The 17,442-nt window shown below is 38.8% G+C and overlaps 4 protein-coding genes across 4 annotated transcripts; all 4 read right to left on the bottom strand.

The window, feature by feature from the left end:
• Positions 1–2,273: 2,273 nt before the first annotated feature.
• On the bottom strand, positions 2,274–4,743 carry cyba (cytochrome b-245, alpha polypeptide). Its single transcript, XM_080458142.1, has 6 exons — positions 4,583–4,743; positions 4,286–4,355; positions 3,762–3,836; positions 3,592–3,675; positions 3,383–3,464; positions 2,274–3,074 (listed from the first exon to the last, which is right to left on the bottom strand). Exons 1-6 carry the CDS (start codon positions 4,638–4,640, stop codon positions 2,886–2,888), a joined length of 558 nt encoding a protein of 185 aa, XP_080314268.1. The 5' UTR covers positions 4,641–4,743; the 3' UTR covers positions 2,274–2,885.
• A 511-nt stretch (positions 4,744–5,254) lies between these two features.
• mvda (mevalonate (diphospho) decarboxylase a) lies at positions 5,255–9,456 on the bottom strand. The gene is made up of 10 exons (XM_080493432.1): positions 9,261–9,456; positions 9,036–9,106; positions 8,476–8,590; positions 8,209–8,355; positions 7,772–7,971; positions 7,571–7,645; positions 7,201–7,419; positions 6,716–6,831; positions 6,421–6,529; positions 5,255–5,842 (listed from the first exon to the last, which is right to left on the bottom strand). Exons 1-10 carry the CDS (start codon positions 9,319–9,321, stop codon positions 5,762–5,764), a joined length of 1,194 nt encoding a protein of 397 aa, XP_080349558.1. The 5' UTR covers positions 9,322–9,456; the 3' UTR covers positions 5,255–5,761.
• A 572-nt stretch (positions 9,457–10,028) lies between these two features.
• Positions 10,029–13,581, bottom strand: pdcd5 (programmed cell death 5). Its single transcript, XM_080490664.1, has 6 exons — positions 13,308–13,581; positions 11,652–11,689; positions 11,457–11,518; positions 11,282–11,373; positions 11,126–11,197; positions 10,029–11,042 (listed from the first exon to the last, which is right to left on the bottom strand). The coding sequence occupies exons 1-6, from the start codon at positions 13,371–13,373 to the stop codon at positions 10,995–10,997; spliced, it is 378 nt and encodes a 125-aa protein (XP_080346790.1). The 5' UTR covers positions 13,374–13,581; the 3' UTR covers positions 10,029–10,994.
• An 899-nt stretch (positions 13,582–14,480) lies between these two features.
• Positions 14,481–17,289, bottom strand: uraha (urate (5-hydroxyiso-) hydrolase a). Its single transcript, XM_080492205.1, has 4 exons — positions 17,093–17,289; positions 15,294–15,433; positions 15,079–15,214; positions 14,481–14,878 (listed from the first exon to the last, which is right to left on the bottom strand). Exons 1-4 carry the CDS (start codon positions 17,144–17,146, stop codon positions 14,789–14,791), a joined length of 420 nt encoding a protein of 139 aa, XP_080348331.1. The 5' UTR covers positions 17,147–17,289; the 3' UTR covers positions 14,481–14,788.
• Positions 17,290–17,442: the final 153 nt, after the last annotated feature.

Below are 17,442 nucleotides of genomic sequence, written 5' to 3'. Positions count from 1 at the left end.
CACTGTCTGAAAGACAGATAACTGAGGTGGAGGTGGCAGAAATGAAGATTCTGAGATTTTCATTAGGAGTGACCAGGATGGACAGGTTTAGGAACGAGCAGATCAGTGGGACAGTAAAGGTAGTGCAGATAAAACTATAGAAAGGCCTGGTTGAGATGGTTTGGACATGTGATGAGGAGAAATAGTGGATATATTGGACAAAGAATGTTGGCGATGAAGCTGCCAGGCGAGAGGAGAAGGGGAAGACCTCAGAGAAGATTCATGGATGTAGTGAAGGGAGATATGGAGATGGTCGTGTCAGAGTAGAGGAGGCAGGAGAAAGGCTGAGATGGAGGAAGATGAACCCCTGTGGCGACCCCTAATGGGACCAGCAGAAGGAAGAAGACTCTTCACCACTTTCAGTTTAGTTCAAATTATTAAATCTACTAAAATAGATATCTTTATTTTAACAGAGCTGACACCTGATTCTATATTTCTAACACTATTCCTTCGGATTTATCTTTGTTACTTATTTTATTTCCATTTATAAACCATTCACACTTTGTATTTACTCCATCCATCAATCTTCTATAAAGTTTAATCCTGTCGAGAGGCGCTGGAGCCAATCTTGTCTAACTAAAAGCAAGGTACACCTTGGACAGGTTGGCGGAAATTTAGGACCACCAATTAACCTCACATGCATGTTTTTGGACTGTTTGAGGAAGCCCCTGCACACACAGTGAGGACATGCAAACGTCACACAGCAAGGCCTCGGACAGTACTTGAAGATAGAGCTTCTTGCTGAGGTGAGAGTGCCAATTACTGCATCACCATGTGGCCCCCTTGTATTTACTGTAGTTTATAATAAAACAATTAGGACTTTTTATGAACAATTAAATGTGTCAGGACCAATACACGATCAAGCAGTAAAGAAGATATGAGTATATAACTTCTATACAGCTTTATCAAATTATTGCAACCAGTCTGAGCTACCTGGGTGATGACAGGTCCCCAGTTCACCACAGAGCAAACACAGATAAAGCACCACACACACACACACACTTCGCTAATAAACATCACATGCATGTTTTTAGGCCTGTGGGAGAAAACCAGAATTGCCAGAGAAAACACACACATGCACATGAATACCATGCAGACCCATTCCAGATTAGAATCTATGACCTTATTATGGAGAGAACCCTAACCACTGCATGAACACAGTCGCGTCTCTGGACGTCTGCAAATTGAAAATAACTGCCGTTTTAACTTTCTCAAATATGAGAGAAATAGACATTTTGATTCACAAGCCCTGAAGAGCTGCAGCTGCACTCAGCACGACATAAATTCAGTCTGCCTTCACCTGTATGATGGCAGGAAGCACATAGCGATGTAGGACTCTCACCCCAGTTGGAGTCTGGGTGGCACCTTTCTGTATGGAGCTCACATTCTTGCAGTTAAGGTGTGGCTTTTCTACTAAAGTCCAAAACATGCAATTCATGCTCAATGGTGACACTACTAATGGTTGTATGTCTCTGCTGGCCCCGTGGCAAACCAACAACCTGTCCAGGGTGCACTCAGTCTTGTGAACCCCAAATCGAATGAGGTGGTATAGAGAAGATAGATGGATGTGTGATGGCTAACTAATTCTACAGATCTTATAATCTTGAATCTTCATGCAGTTCTCTATTGCAGCACAGGGTGGCAGAATTCACCCAACAAAATTGCCTGAAGAAGACCAACACTACTTTAATCGGTTTGACCTCATTTATCAGCTTGAAAGTGTTGGTAGAAAGTTAAATTTTACTCCAACTATAATAGGACAAGAAAGAAAATGTGACTGTGCTGAACGTCAAGAGCCTTTACTTTTATCTAAAAGTACACGGGTGTTGTATATCACACAACCCCCAACCCAAATGAGGAAGCTTGTTTTGGTTTCTACGCTGCCGCTTGACAAACCAGCCATGATACAAAAAAAAAAAAAAAAAAAGAAAACCCATGAAGATTATAGTTTTACAATTGCAACACGAAGAACTTGTTTAACGACCTGCACTCATGCCTAACAAATTAGTAACATCTTCTTCATGAAGATGGAAAGATAACTGGCTACGTCAAAAAAAAAAAAAAAAAAAAAAGAAAAGTGAAAAAAAAACAAAAAGCCTGACATGAGTGGGGAATTTCTCATGTAATGAAATTCTGTGCTTGCAAAAAGGGGAAGTTCCAAAGTACATTTCTTAAAATAGTGTTTAAAGAAAGCAGTCAAATTAAAACCAACTCCATGTAATTCAGACAACCGATTCAAAAAGGAGGCAATACATTTATTTTACAACATATAAAAATAGACAAAGTGACTAGTATCAGTGTGATTAAGCCCAAAAATAAAATATTGGTAAATGTATTCCTATCAAATCAAAACCTTCATAAAATATTGTGATCAACTGGCTTCCAGGAAATACACAGGAGTTTAGAAAACAAATGATTGTTTGTTGTCAGGTCTGCACATCTCAAAACAAGGAATGCCACAGAAGTTAAAACACACAGTGGTTGAAACCGAATACAAGTATTGGGTTAAAAAATTTTTATCCAAGCAGCAAACAAATCACATTTACCAACAGACCTCTAATTGGCCCTGAAGTGTTTGGTTGACACTTAGCAGCGACTTTTTTTTTTTTTTAAAAAGAAAAAAAAAAAAATTACATTGGACAAGTCACTTTAACCACCTTCCTCTCATGTTATATTGCATAGTTTTTCCCTTTAAATTGAGGCAAGAAGGGGCATACCCAATATGTTGCTCTGTAACCGACTTCAGTAAACTTCAGGAAATTATTTGTTCAACAAGAGCGACAGAATCTGGCGACGTCCCACTGTGACAACTTTTAAGAAAGATAAAAGACAAGTGACGCTGCTGGCTACTCATCAGCAGTAGTAGAGAAGGGGTTGTCGTATGCTGCTCCCTCCAGGTCGTTCACATTCTTCCTGCGCACATCTGGAGGAGGCCTTGGTGGTGGATTCTGAGGAGGTTTTTCACCCATTCCACCTGGTTTTCGGATTTCTGTCCGCGGAAGAATAGGCTCCCAGTGCTCACCTCGGATAGCCGCCTGAAAAAAAACAACAAGATCATGCGCCATCAAATCAATTTAATTCAAATCCAGAAATACTGCAATAAGCGAATGGTTCAAAGTTGCCTTTGTCTTGTACACACACACACACACACACACTTTCGGAGGTGGGGAAAGGTTGGGTTCAAACACACACCCGAACTGGTTGCATTTCATAATCTCTTCCTTGTTACCATTTCCTTAATTCCATTATATGGGCACTTCCTGCATCTGCGAAACACCTTTATCAAAGCTGATATATTCAACTTCCGTCACTGAGAAAGAAAAAAATAAATCTACCAACTCACTCCAAAGTAGATGAGGCTTGCAATGCCAAGACAGACACATCCAAGGACAGTGGCCAGCATAAAACCTCCAGGAACACAGATTCTGAGGATTGGAAAAGAAAACAGAGTGAGGAATACATGATCATGACGAGCTGAGAAAGTCTTTTGTTGACCCGACTGAAGGAGGAATGTTGTCTAGTCAAGGAAAGCAAAAGAAACAATGAACTCACGCTGCATGTAAAAATGCCCTGACATAGTAGTTCCTTGTCAATGGTCCAAAGGCTTTGACGCAAACGGTGAAGCAATACTGGCCACTGAAAGACAACAAGAAACGGAGACAAGCCCTAAGCTTCACACTGAAGTGGAACCAAATATGGAGCAATAATATGACATCACTTACCGTCTCTCCACACTTGTCCCCTTGGCCCTCTTGCTTCTGGGATACTCAAGTAGGCACACAAAAGCCCCAGCTGCACTAATTATTGGTCAAGGATCCTTTGTTACCAATACAATAATGTGCTTCACAAGCATGCAGAGATCATAGACAAACATGGAATAATGCATGAATAAATAATCAAAACACAACAGGTCTAAAGCAAAATTAGTTTGCAACAAGTTCACTTGGGGTATTTGTAAAAAAGCAAGGTGGAAATTAACAGAAAAAAAACCGGACATATAAGATTGTGTCGAGAGGAGCAGATGAAATAAATCTTAATACCTTTAAGACTTCATATTTCATCACATAAATATTGCCTAGAGAGAGCATTTGACTTTAACAAGAGTGTTGCTTAAAGAATAAATGAGCATTTATCTATATTTTGTGACCTATAGATTTTCAAACATGAGTGCTGGAGTAGATCTCGAGACATTTTCAAAAAGGAGTACATTAACTTTGTTTGTTAGAAAATAAAATGAGAAGGATACATTGCATAAGCAGCAAACTGCCAGCCTCTGAACTGTCCACTCACACCCACAATACCTCCAGTGAGAAGAACTGAAAAAAGGAAGGAGGAAATTAACACGATGAAAACAACATCAGGGAAACAACATGCACGTAGGAAAACCATGTCAAATAATGCAACTTTAACACAGTATAATGCCAAGGTTTGCTTACAAATGAGGCAGCTACATCTCCCCTGAACATTACAAAGTCAGCAATGATTTTCACAAATTTCAGAGAATTTGAACAGAATAGTTATATAAAAAATCCTTTCTACTTACTGAGGCCCGCTGCCAGAGCCTGCTCATTGGCCCACATCGCCCACTCAATCTTGCCCATAGCTTTTAAATTCGAGGCCTTCTGCAACCTGCCGAAACTCCTGAGAGAACCCACCGCTCTGTGGCCTCGACAAGGAAGAAAATCGATTTATGAGCGTGTGTGTGGGAAGGCAGAGGGGCGGGGCTTACCGTAGCCAATCCCGGCCTCAAACGTCATCTCTAAAAAAAATGCAGGTGTGCAGCTGCAGGGGGCGTGGCCGTCATTTACTGGACAGGTGGAATATCCCGGCACAACAGGTGCGTGCAGTGCGTGACATTCACTCTGTGATTATGGCTGTATATCTGTCTGCAGTCATTCACTCACATTTTTACCGGCACATAAATTAAATACAGACTTGTTTCATAGTTGTCGCCTTTCAAAAAGACACTTTTGTTTTTATAATTTTAACCCGACAAGATGGGATTCTAGCAGTCAACCTCTAGGACAGTATTAAACACGCTTATGCTGCCTAATCCTTCAATTACAACCTGCTGTTAATGTGTTGAATAGTTCTTGAAGCTTAAGAGAACAGCCTGTCTCTTACGCTATTATAGGTTGGGAAGAAAACATTCTGGGCTTCTGGATTTTTCCAAAATTGATTATGATGAAATAAAAGAAAGACGAGAAGACGTTTTCCACTAAAATAGATTTTTATTCTTACAAATAAATTGCAACTAAAGCACCATTTCTGTCTGAAGTGATACTTAACATGATGGAAAATAAAAATCTTTGACGCTAGTAATTACAGCACCTTTCTGAAAAACACTAAAGCATCCACACAAAGTGTTGTTTTTTTTAAAAACATATACAGGCCAAAATTAGCTACAGGAAGCTTGATTTATTGATTAATGATTTGCCCATTTCAAGAGTACTATTTAATAATTACCTGAGTCAAACACATGTTTACAGATGGAAAACAGCACACTTTTGGATGCAGAGCAATGTACAGGTTTTTAATCAAACAAAGATTTATCAAGGAAAGATAAAAAAATAACTAATTTAGGGAGTTTGGCAGAACTCAATAGTAAGAGAGGAGCCTGAGATTCTGATTTGTAAAGACGTATCTACAAGCTACTAAAGGCAATGTGCTGAACTGGTTTCATTGTGCCCCGTGAAGCTGGTCTCATGCAGGCTGTGGGACGTCACATGGTTTTCTTGGGTCGTCCATCAGAGGTCAGTAGATGCTGAGTGGGATCTTCTAAAACACAGGGACCTGGTCCGGCCTTGAACACAAAACAAAGAAATATTATGTTGCAGATTTACACAAGAATGCAAACTCCACTTTATGTATGTGTTTTAACATTTTCTTAAAAAAGCTCGTTAGAAAGGCGGAAGTTTATTTGAGCTTTCAGTAAAGCAAAGAAGCCATAAACAGCCAGTTTGGGCTTCCGCATTCAGTTGAGGCAACGCAAGACCGTGTTGCATCAAAGCATGTTAAAAAGGAAATGTAGACATTCATTGAAACCTGACTGTGTTATCACATCTTTGTGCTGCGCTGCTGTGTGGTTAAACAGTATTTGATTCCAAAAAGTACTCTTGCTATTTAAAGTAGACTGATGAACAAATGTTCAACTAATTCGGCATGAATAGAGTCCAGTCAGTGATTTTTTTTTAAATTCCTGCGGCACTTTATTTTCAACCCGTCACCAGACCACATATATGGAGAGCACGCATATACACCTACTGCCAACTTAAAGTCACCAATAACCTTGACAACAAGAATGACGAATTACTTAAGTCACAGGGAGAACATGCAAATAAATTCACAGAAATATCCTGTTTGGTGTGTGTGTGTATGTACCTTTGTACTAATCATGTAGTTTATCCCCTTTGGCATGGGATCCAAACCAATTCCCTGTTTCAGCTCATCTGACAGAGAAACACTGTTGACTGCAAGACCCTTGACGAAGCTGCAGAGGAGAAGGAACTTCAAGTTTACCATGTCAAAGACGTTAAAGGCAAATAAATTTTGATGACTAAAACAAAACAATAAACAATTCATCCTGATCTTAATGCGCTTATGTATCATTGTGTCAAAATGAAATAAGTTATATAGCATCCATGTTTGCAGATACTAAGTCAGGGTCACAACTCACTTTTCCTTTTTGGTCTCTGGGGGGAAAAAATGTTGAACAACTTGGACAAACTCAGAAACGTCCTTCTGTAAAGTGAAGATCACAGCATTGGGTCCTGCATCAAAAGAGTAGGCCACCTGCAAGGAAATACACACTGTGATTCTTCAACTTTCACAAAATGGCATTTCTAATTAGAGAGAAAGAATAGCAATGATGCATGAGGTACAATATTCTTACTTGTCTAAAGGATGCTTATATATATTTTAGCTTCCATTAACTTAAAATGGTGAGCTGTATATCTCACCCAACAGACATCCTATTATATGATGTCCTATGAAGTCAGCTGCATATCTCTACTTCTTTCATTCGCTATATTTTATAATAATTCCTGGCGTAAGACATGATTTCCTTAGATTTATTGCCATGGTGATGTCATTTATGGAAATCTAAGAAGCGTTCTACACCAAGTAAGAAGGCTTTGAGAGCAGAAAAGTAAAGCCACTCACTCTTGTTTCCCTGTAATGTCGGTTGTAACGATGCACCAGGTTGATGACTTGCTGAGACACACTATTGAGGTAGAAGATGGGAGGGTACGTGTCAAGGCAGGTGGCATGGAACTGGTTACTGTCCTTCATGGTTAGTTCAGCAAATGCAGGGAAGTCCTTTTTTCGTATCGCTTCAATCATTTCATCCATCCGACCTGAGACGACGGAGTCTGCCCGGTGCTACACACAGACACACACACACACACAGAGTTAATGCAAGAGAAATCGATTGGCAGTTTTTAAATATAGTGCAAATTATTATCATAGCCCTTTCCTTTGCTGACAGTAATACTGATACAATAAAATGTACATTAGAAGGTAAACTATGTACCTTAAGTAAACAACTTGACTGCACACTCGTTTGCATCCCAGAAGTGCTGCCAACTGACTTGCGTGCTGCACTGGCCTGCGAGAAAGAGAAAAGGGAATTCTGGTTTGGTGTTTTTCAATTTCCATTCAAAGTGTGCCTTTTCAGTGTTCTCCACAAACACAATCAGGCACATCACTCACATGCACTTGCAACCAGACCTACCACAAGTACAAGTATTCTCAGCTCAGGCCAATGGGTTTCTGGCTCCACCTGCTGGGCAATACTGTCCTCCCCATCATCTTGGAGCCCCATGATCCACTGGACAAACCCTCCATACATGCTCCGGCATGCACTGCCTGATCCTTGTCGAGCAATGACAGACAGCTCTCCCTCAACCCCAAATACACGAGCCAGAGTGTAAACTGTAAGACAGGAAGACAAAAGGTAGCAACACCAGTCATTTGAGATACAGTATGGCAGAAAAATCCCCCCCCAAAAATGGGCAGGAAACGCAGACAATGTTTTGACACTTTGAATAAACGACTCAATTAAAATGGGAAGGACTTCAGGTTAACACTGTTCAAACCAGAAAACACAATATCCTTCAAATGTTTAATTTTACTTTGAAATATAGTTTTAGCTTGAACACACGTTCTCACCTAAGCAAGCAAACCCAGCAGCTGAAGAGGCGAGTCCAGCAGCAGTGGGGAAGTTGTTCACTGAACAAATGTGGACTTTGTGTGAGAGAGTTGCTGAATCCAAACCAAGGCCTCCATCATTACGCCTCTTCCTTGCTAACCTCCTAACTAAACCGAGAATTAAAAAAAACAAAAACAAAACATTACTTTGAAACCTCCACTTTCTTCATAATTTCATGTATTTACTTTTAGTTTCATAGGAAAAAAAACAAAACAAACAGGACTCACTCTCTCTCAGACAGGACTGGATCCTTGGATGGGAAACATCCTCCTCTTTGCCATTGAGCCATATTCGATCCTCCTCAAATGATCTGCTGGTTGCAACTGTTGTGGTTGTTTTCAGCTAGGCAGAAAAAAAATTAAATACAATAGTGTCCATCACACAAATAGTATTACTTTAAGATCTGCACATCGGGTGACACAATAATGATGACCTGATCCAAGCACACTTAAAGGACAAGGTCAGTTTTATGACATTGAATTCTAATAGTGTATTACAATGTGTCCATCACATTCTTCAAACAGAACTTTTGTAAAACCCTTGTCAAACAGTGAAGTCTGAGTCGGTCTAGAAAGGAGCTAAAATGAATAACATGTCAACACTGAACATGTACAATGACATTGTAGTACACAGATATGATCGCAAAAACAAAGCATTATCTATGTCGTCTCTCTCCACTCTTTTCTTGGTATGACAGGAGAACACACGAGCGCTGTGTAGCAATTTTAAGCAGGATCCAACAAACACAAAGCTACAAATTCAAGTCAAGAAAACCTCATTTAAATACCTCGTCTTGATGCAAAGTGACGCTCAACGATGAGTTTATAGGTAGAATTAATTCTTCATTTCTCTTGCCCCCTGGAAAATAAAGTGTATTAAAATACAGATATTGGGGAAGAACGTAAATAAAGTAGCCAGGGTCTTTTTCCATCAGTGTTCAGTTACAGTTAACATGTGCACATTAGTAAATCCCAACATAGCTAAGTTTTAAATAAGTCGAGGTGATACTTACAGTATTTAATTACCGCTATATTCACCGGAGCAGTGCATGTAACGATATGCGGCTTGTCCATGCTCTCAGCAGCAAAACTCGTCTCTCTGAAAGTGTTTTCTGGAGTTTAAAAACACCTCTCCTGCGATCTGTCACCTCGGACACACTGAGCCAGGACCCGCTGCTGCTCTGCTTCTACGACACTTCCTCCTCCTCCAGTGATTGGCTGGTGCGGACCACATGGCTGAGTCTACAGCCAATCAGAAGCGTCATTCTTCGCTTACAGGCGTGAACAGCCAATGAGAAATCATCTGACCACAGTCAGGCGAAAATGGGGCAAAGACAAAGACCCGCCCACAGGTAGATCCGAGCTGTCAGTCAGCAGTGTCAGCAGAGGCAGGCTGCAGTTTTACATTTTACAATTCTGTGTAGGTTTAATCTCTAAACATTTGATTAGTTACAATATTATATTATTGTGCTTGCCTTAGTGGCAAGGCAGACATTTAATTTTATTATTATTATATACTGTATTGTTCTTTCCTGACGTTTTTCCTTCAGGAAACTAGTCCCGCACTGCTGGGAGCACGTAAATCAATGCACCTTATTGCAGCTTATCCAGGTTAAAAGGTACACAATGTAGAACCGCTTTAATGATTTCATTTCTAGATACAAGTAGATTTTTCTCAAAATATATAATTATTTTGGTCCTTTGCTTGGAATTTTACAAAATTCGTTCTGTGTAACTACAAAATCAGTCATAAAATAAATACTTCTCTTGTAAGACAAGATGCTGCTCTCAGTGTTTCTTTATTTAGTTATTCACACTCTTGTTTGTGCTTCATTCTATTTTGTTTCATTGTTATTGAATATTGCGCAATCTCTTCATGATAAAAGTCACATTTATTCATCATGTTTTTAGTAACAAAAGAAGTTGGGTACATTTGGCAATCGTTAACTCGTTTCTGAATTGAAAGTCAAAATAGCAATCCTGAACTCCAGGGTGTCCACGGGCCTTATGTTTGACAGTCCTGCTCTACACCGATAACGGCTCAGACGGCTTTCTCAGTAATGGGGTACTGATGAATGTAAAGATTCTACTTTTCTGCTCAACTCAATAAAACAAAGTGTGTTAAAATTGCAGTTGGAGGCTTTCAGGAGGAATGAATACTCATTCAAATACTGAATTACAATTTTAGAAATAGTTTACTTGGAAAAACAAACATTCCATATTAAGGCTTTTCATTACTTTTTCTGTAAACCTTCAAGATACATGCCTGCAAACAAAGAAAATGTCCAGGAGCAACATTCAAAGCTAGAGGGAGGTTAACCTTGAAACCAAAACAAAGCATTGTATTGAGTTGAGCTAAAGATGCATCACCAGCAGAATGTTTAATTTCCAATACTTGCAGAACAGCTTGCGCACATGGTGAAAAAAAATAAGAGTAACTACTGGGGAGGACTGGAGGAGCCGGGTACAATGCAAACTGAACAAATGTGTTGCAAGTTGACTGAACGTAAGTTGCAAAAGAAAGCCCTCCTTGAACACCGGGTGCACTTTACCCCCGCCATACGGTGTTATATCAGCCCAATGTCCTTGTTCATTCTGTTCGTCCTAGTTTGTACTTTCCAAAGAGACACGAAAGCTAGTGTGACATCCTGAGATTGAGTTAAAATGAAAACACTCGTCAAAGATGCCATTAAGAGTCCCAGTGAATCAAAGAAACTCTTGGCTCGGTCCAGGGCTTCAGCTTGAAGTTAATAATCATCCTCGTCATCTGAATCCATCACCTTCCGTCGGTTGAACTGCAACGCAAAGAGGATTGCAAATATGACTTGAGAAAGTAAGCAGAAGTTAATCGCACATATGACAATCCAGAGGTACTTACTGTGACCGTCATTTTTTTCTCCGTTTGCTCGCTGACTTTTTGCAGGATCTCAATCAAGCCCGACTCCGAAATCTGCCAAAAGCCGGACAGTATTTATTCCACTGCTGATGGAAGAAAAAAGTTGTGTTCCTCATGTCCCCAATGTTATTTCCTCACCTTTCCTCCCAACTTTCCAAATTGGGCCATTTGAATGAGATAATTTTCAACTGCCTTTGCCTTGTCTGGCTTCACCAAGGCAAGATTGCTCACTGGAAGAAGAACGAAAGAAAAGAACATTGATTTACTCAAATAAATTTCAGGATCTGAAAAATGAATCTGAAAGCAAACTTACATCTGCCACGGGCCTGCTGGTCTAGAACTTGAGCCAATATAGAGTTCCTCATATCGGTTTCTCTGTGAAGAAAAGAAACAACATAAACCCATCCGTTCTACTCCCCATTGCCAGTAAATATAAGACATATTTAGTTATTAAATAGTCAGGCTGTACAACCAGCCTCCTCACACATTAACAAGTTGAATACCTTACCTCTGTTTGGCCTCCTCTCCTTGCTGACTATTAGCATTCTGAAAGAATATGTAAGACAGCATCATCATTGGAAAGTGTATTTGTGAGGAAATTGAACAATTTAACCAAGATGAGTTTAGTCACGTCAGCCATTGAGCCTTGAACTTTAGTAATGGCCAAATTTTGATTAAAGTAAACTGTAAAAAAAATGAAACGTTTTTTTTCTAAAACTCGATTGATAGAAGCACTCTGTGATCGTTACATGGATTTGTAGTTTTCTACTTTTCGTCATGTTCTTAAACACTCTGGCCAAAATAAGTTTAGCCGATAGAAGAATGAGCAGCCTCAGTGTAATCTGATAATCTGATTTGAACTAGTATCGTGACAGCACAACAGCAAGTAACAGTGTTTATATGCGCCACCCCCTCAAAAGAAAACAACAACAAAATAAAAAATAAAAGAAGAACAAGTGTGACAAGAGTGTGCACAAACATAACAATTTTTTTGAATCATGACATAAAATATGACTTTATTTTAGATAAAACGTAAGCAAAACATTTAACATCGGGCCTTTAATGGTTATTGCTTATAATTATACTGGGCTTTTTAGCTTGCCAGGGGCATGGGATGGCTATGTTTCCCTCCGCCACACACTTCCTTGAACTAGAATCCTGATATTTAAAGGAATTCTGAGGCACACTGATATGAATATTGATGGGGATATTTCATTACACACTATACTGAGTTCATGCAAACGTACCTAAAGGTTGATCGTTTTATTCACATTTTTTAATCTCTTGTAGGGACACTAAGGCTGAATATTCTCAACACAAGAATATATATACTTTTCTACACGGTTTAATGAAAGTGTACAGTTTTCTGGTGTATAACAGCTTTATGTGTATAGCACTTTTTTAAACATTGTAACAAAGTGCTTACAATATACCATGTCCTTTCTCTGATCACATTTAGATCCCAAACTATGCAATACAAACTGAGTACTAAATGTATCCATAACTCTTAAGATGCTTAATGTGTGTTTTTACCCATTGTACTGTGTATCTATATACGTTTTCTTGTTTTAAGAGACTTTTGAAAACCTCTTGCAAAGCAATCCATCTACCTTTTCTTTTTAAACCATTGAGCCTTGACTGGCAAGGTATTGATATTTTGATTCAATCATTAATGACAATATACACATGTGTTCATGTTTGTGTTAAGTAGGCTTATGAACGATATAAACACACATCGAATGGTGTTAGTTATTGTAGTTAGTTATCTATTAATGGCTAGCATGAAGGGAGGGAGCACACTAAGCAGCTTTTTGACATTTGGCACGTCTGATGGAACAGAGTAAATGATAACCTGTAGTTGGGATATTATAAAGCCACTCTACTTGACAGTGGGTTTTTGTTGACAGCCTATTGTTCCTTTCAGTTGAAGCCATCGAGCTATCAGATGGAGCACTGGCTACACAAAGCTCGCCTCGCAGTGATGACAATCATGGCTGTGATTTCTTCAGCTGCAGAGAGTGTGAGACTTATTGCTCCAGTTTCAGCCTCAGTTTCACGAGTGGATCGTGAATATCCGACATTTGAGGAGTTTTATTTTAGCTCCAGTAAGCTAGCCTAGACTGGAGTCAGCATCTCCTTAAAAGGGCTCGTGTTCATTCCTCACCTCGTGCTTTGACTGCAGCTCCGCCATCCTCTGCCTCCTGATAGCCTCCAGCTCGTCGTCCGCCATTTGTTTATTAATATAATGTCGACCTAAATGAATGAGACGGGCTGAATATTGTCCTTAAAACACGCACTGAGCTACAATCATAGGCTAGGCCCGTGTTTAGGGGAGAGGAATCAACGTTGGAAAAACCGATTCAGGGAAGAACAATCGAACACAGAGTCGCGGAGTGACGTCGTCTCTGTCCGCCATCTTGTCTGCAGCCAGATACTCTCGACACAGTACTTAAAATTGGAGTTTACAACTGTTTTATTTAATGTAAACAATTGGAAAATATTGCATTCAAACATTTAGGTGTTTTAAGAATGACTCAAAATTGAAGACTGAAGAAATAGAGTGAAGCTGTTTCCAACACATAAAAACAGAATAGCCACACTAACTTCATATAAAAAGGTTGTCACACAGTTGTTCCTTATGAAACTGCTTAAACGACAACATTTCAAGATAAAAACGCATCTTTTTTTTGTTTCAGAAAGAGTTTGCTTTTAGACTACGATTTTAAAAACAGTGTAGTTTTCCTATATGGCCACTAGTGTGTGCTGTTTTAATGCGTAAAACCAGCTAAGTGTGCAAGTAGAGAACAGAACACCATCATAACTGAAGCTCCTTTAAACTGTCTTTCTTTGTCATTCAGTCCCACTTAATATATGTTGTATGAAAGAATATTAAATGTCTCCTGATGATGCGGTTGGAAATGTATTCTTGATTGGAGAAGAATTGTTAAATTGAAGAGTGTAAAGCACACAATGAATCCATTGTCATAAATGAATCCTCTTCATGCATGCGCGGAACGATTTACTACGATTGTGTGTTTCAGAACAGTTGAGTATTCCTCTGTAGACACTGAGCCAGAGCGTTTTCACAAAGTTCTGTTTTCAGTGATTCCAAGCACCATCATGTGTAACTCGACCCTCATAATGAAATAAAGGTTATTCACTTGAAATGGTTGTCATGCGAACGAGGCCTTAGTTTTTTGATATAATGCTTTCATTAATATTTGATTTATTGCTATTGTCTTTCATTTGCCCTGTGCATTGCTTAAAAAACATAATATTACATTATATGATTAGTTTTCTGATTGCTATGTAATCATAATAAATACGGGAAGAAGCTGAGATATTAACACACATTTTAATAATAGTCTCAAATATACATGTAATAAAATGTTTATAAATGTTTATTTCATATACATTATTCATTGAAACCAATACAATACTACAGTGATTATTTTGTAACAGCATCTTTAAGAAACATTTCACAGCAGGTAATGACAAACAATCATAGACCTGAATGCAAAGTGAAAATGGTTTGTTCAATCAATCAATCAATCAATAGTTCAGTGCTGCCATGAATTGTCTTGTTGGAGTTTTATTTTCTGAAGGGAAGTGAAGAACCATCAGAGAAGTCATCACTCTGGATCTCTAGCTCCCCCTATAGGTGCTGTAGGAGAAACGACTCAGAAGCAGAGGGACATGGTACTTCTGCCCAGGGTCTGTGATAGTGAAGACAATCTACATCAAAACGACAAATGTGAAAGAGATAAATGATAACACAGACTGACAATCAGCTGTCAACAGCAGCTTGTGAATCAATAAGGTTTAATAATGAAATGAACAGGAAACAGGGAGCAAAGAAGGCCACGGTCGGCCTGATACAACAAAACTTGTTCATGATAAGATGGGGAAACATAACATTTGAATCTTTTCCTCACCTTCACATAGGGGTAAAACGAGCTTTCTCCTATACTCGTCCAGTACTGACCGGTCTCAAAATGCATTTTATAAACACCAGCTGTAAACAGCTCTTTTGTGATCAGTCCAGGGCATCGTCCATCATCATTAGTCTTCCTGTTGAGATGATACATGTTATTTGTTTTGCTGTAGTATGTGATATTCTCCAGCAGTTATATGTGTATCATCTTGTTACCCAGCGGTTATCAACTCCCAGGTCTTGTTGGAGGGGTTCTGTCGATAAAGACCGAGGGCCATGTTTGACCCTGGGACTCCCGTGCCAGTGTTCAGCACATGGGTGGTCAGAGGACTTGGAGAAGCCGTCATTGTTGTGGTCTTTCAAAAGAATAAAGAAATACCTTGAGTGGATCAGCATGTAATCATGTTCTCTTACATTTCAAGCCCCCCATATGGATGCAAAAGAAACTCATGAGGTGGCAGGTGTCTGCTCCGTATAGACAGCAGTGCTGTAAACCAGGTATTACCATTAAGAGCAAAAGATAAATTATAAAAAATTATCTGGACTGCAATGAAAAATAAATTTTGCAAAGATTATAGAGTTTTTTCTATTTATTCTTGTTACTTTTCTTAAAAGGCTATTTTTTTCATAAAGCTTTTGATCTTTGCAATGTTCTTGTAGCTCTGCATTATGTAATAATGGTGCAATGTGCAATAATGTAATAAATGTTTAACTTATTATGTAAAAACTCTGCATTTTGTTATTACAAGTTATTACAAAATGCAGGTTAAATGATTAAATGCACTCAGGGCTACTTACAATCTGGTTTCATTTCTAGAAAATAGAAATGGCTGGTGTAAATACTGTTTGGCTTGTAACTTTAAAAATCCACCAGCTACAATGGCAGGTGATTTAAAAAGTTATACCAGCAGTAGAGCCCTGCATTCTGAAAAAGCAAAGAGTGAAATGTAATTCTAGTCCAAGTGAATCATAATATTTTTTTTTCTCATTAAACACAGAACCATGTACATGGATAAAGGGCAAAATGACATTTTATTAAAAAGAAGTGGAACACTCGCATTTTCAAGATTATTACAAAACGTGACATTATTGCATAACGAGGTGAAAATTGATTACATTATTACATAATGTGGTGCTACAGTTCTTGCTCAAGAATTTCAATAACTTTTTGCAGTTTTCATTTGGCCCACTTTGTTGGAATTTGTGCTTATAATTTGAATTTCTCTCTCCTTGAGATGCATTTGACCGGTTACTGCAGTTTTTTTCTAATTGCATTTAAATATTTACATCGGACCTATTTATTTGCCACTTGTACAAAGCTTCGAACTATTAGTGAATCTGTTTTGCACTTTTCATGGCATTTACAATTTAAAAAATATTAAATACTGTCCACCCTTGAGACATTTTATGTAATCCTTCAGTAGCCCTCTGGTGGTCAAGCAGGGATTTTGTTGTGAACGTTTCAACACGAAGCAGAATTCATACATACAATTAAATGTTTCTTTCTTTTTTAAATTGTATGGCACATTTTGTCAGTAAGCTTGAAGTGTTTCATTGAGTGTGCTCGGTTCGCTATGGCCCATCAAGTTAGAAGAGCTAATCATTTATAAAAGCACACATTACCTATTTATCACAAACTAGGCCCCAGTCAGAATGTGACACCCAGCACCTACTTCTACATTTTCCAAACTCAGTGAGAACTTTAGAACTTGTTAGTTTATCATTGGAAGCAACACACTTCAAATGGGGATGAGAAGAATACAATCGTTCAAAAAAAGAGCTGCCTGAGCTCAAAGCAGAAAATCCAGGAAATCAATAATTAATCATACTGTCTTTATTGGGCTACAGTTTTAACTGTTATGTGCTGGTATCCAGTAATTTAGGAAGGTATCTTACATATTAAACAAGCATTAATTCTGACATGATGGCATAATAACTTCTACAGAAGACGTCTGACGACACTAATAACAGTATTTCTTTTTTAATGACAGAATACTCCAATAATAGGTGCTTACCTTATGTTCAGGCAAAATATGAGCCTTCAGCAGCTGCAGTCTGGATGCACTCATGTGCACTGACGAATGAAATTTAAAGTAGGTCAGCAGTTTTAGCACAAAAGTGTAATTGTATGGTTTGTTAGAGGGATTTTCAGCACATCATCCTCAGGATGTTCCAGTGTGCCGAGACTCCGGATGAGCGCCGGGACACGTGTGCTTATCTTTGTGTCAACAGGCTGGTTGTGTAAGGGCCACTTTAGTCACATTTTGTCTTCAGCACTTTGAACCTAGTGGATGATTCCAGTGTGCTGCTTTGAGTTTTGTATACAACAGAATGATGACCACTGTTAAGAGACTATTTTAGGATA

Source organism: Lipophrys pholis (assembly GCF_963383615.2).
Source record: "Lipophrys pholis genome assembly, chromosome: 2".
NCBI classification, from domain to species: Eukaryota; Metazoa; Chordata; class Actinopteri; order Blenniiformes; family Blenniidae; genus Lipophrys; species Lipophrys pholis.
Note: the sequence above shows the minus strand (reverse complement) of the source record. Positions and strands in the feature narration are given on the sequence as shown.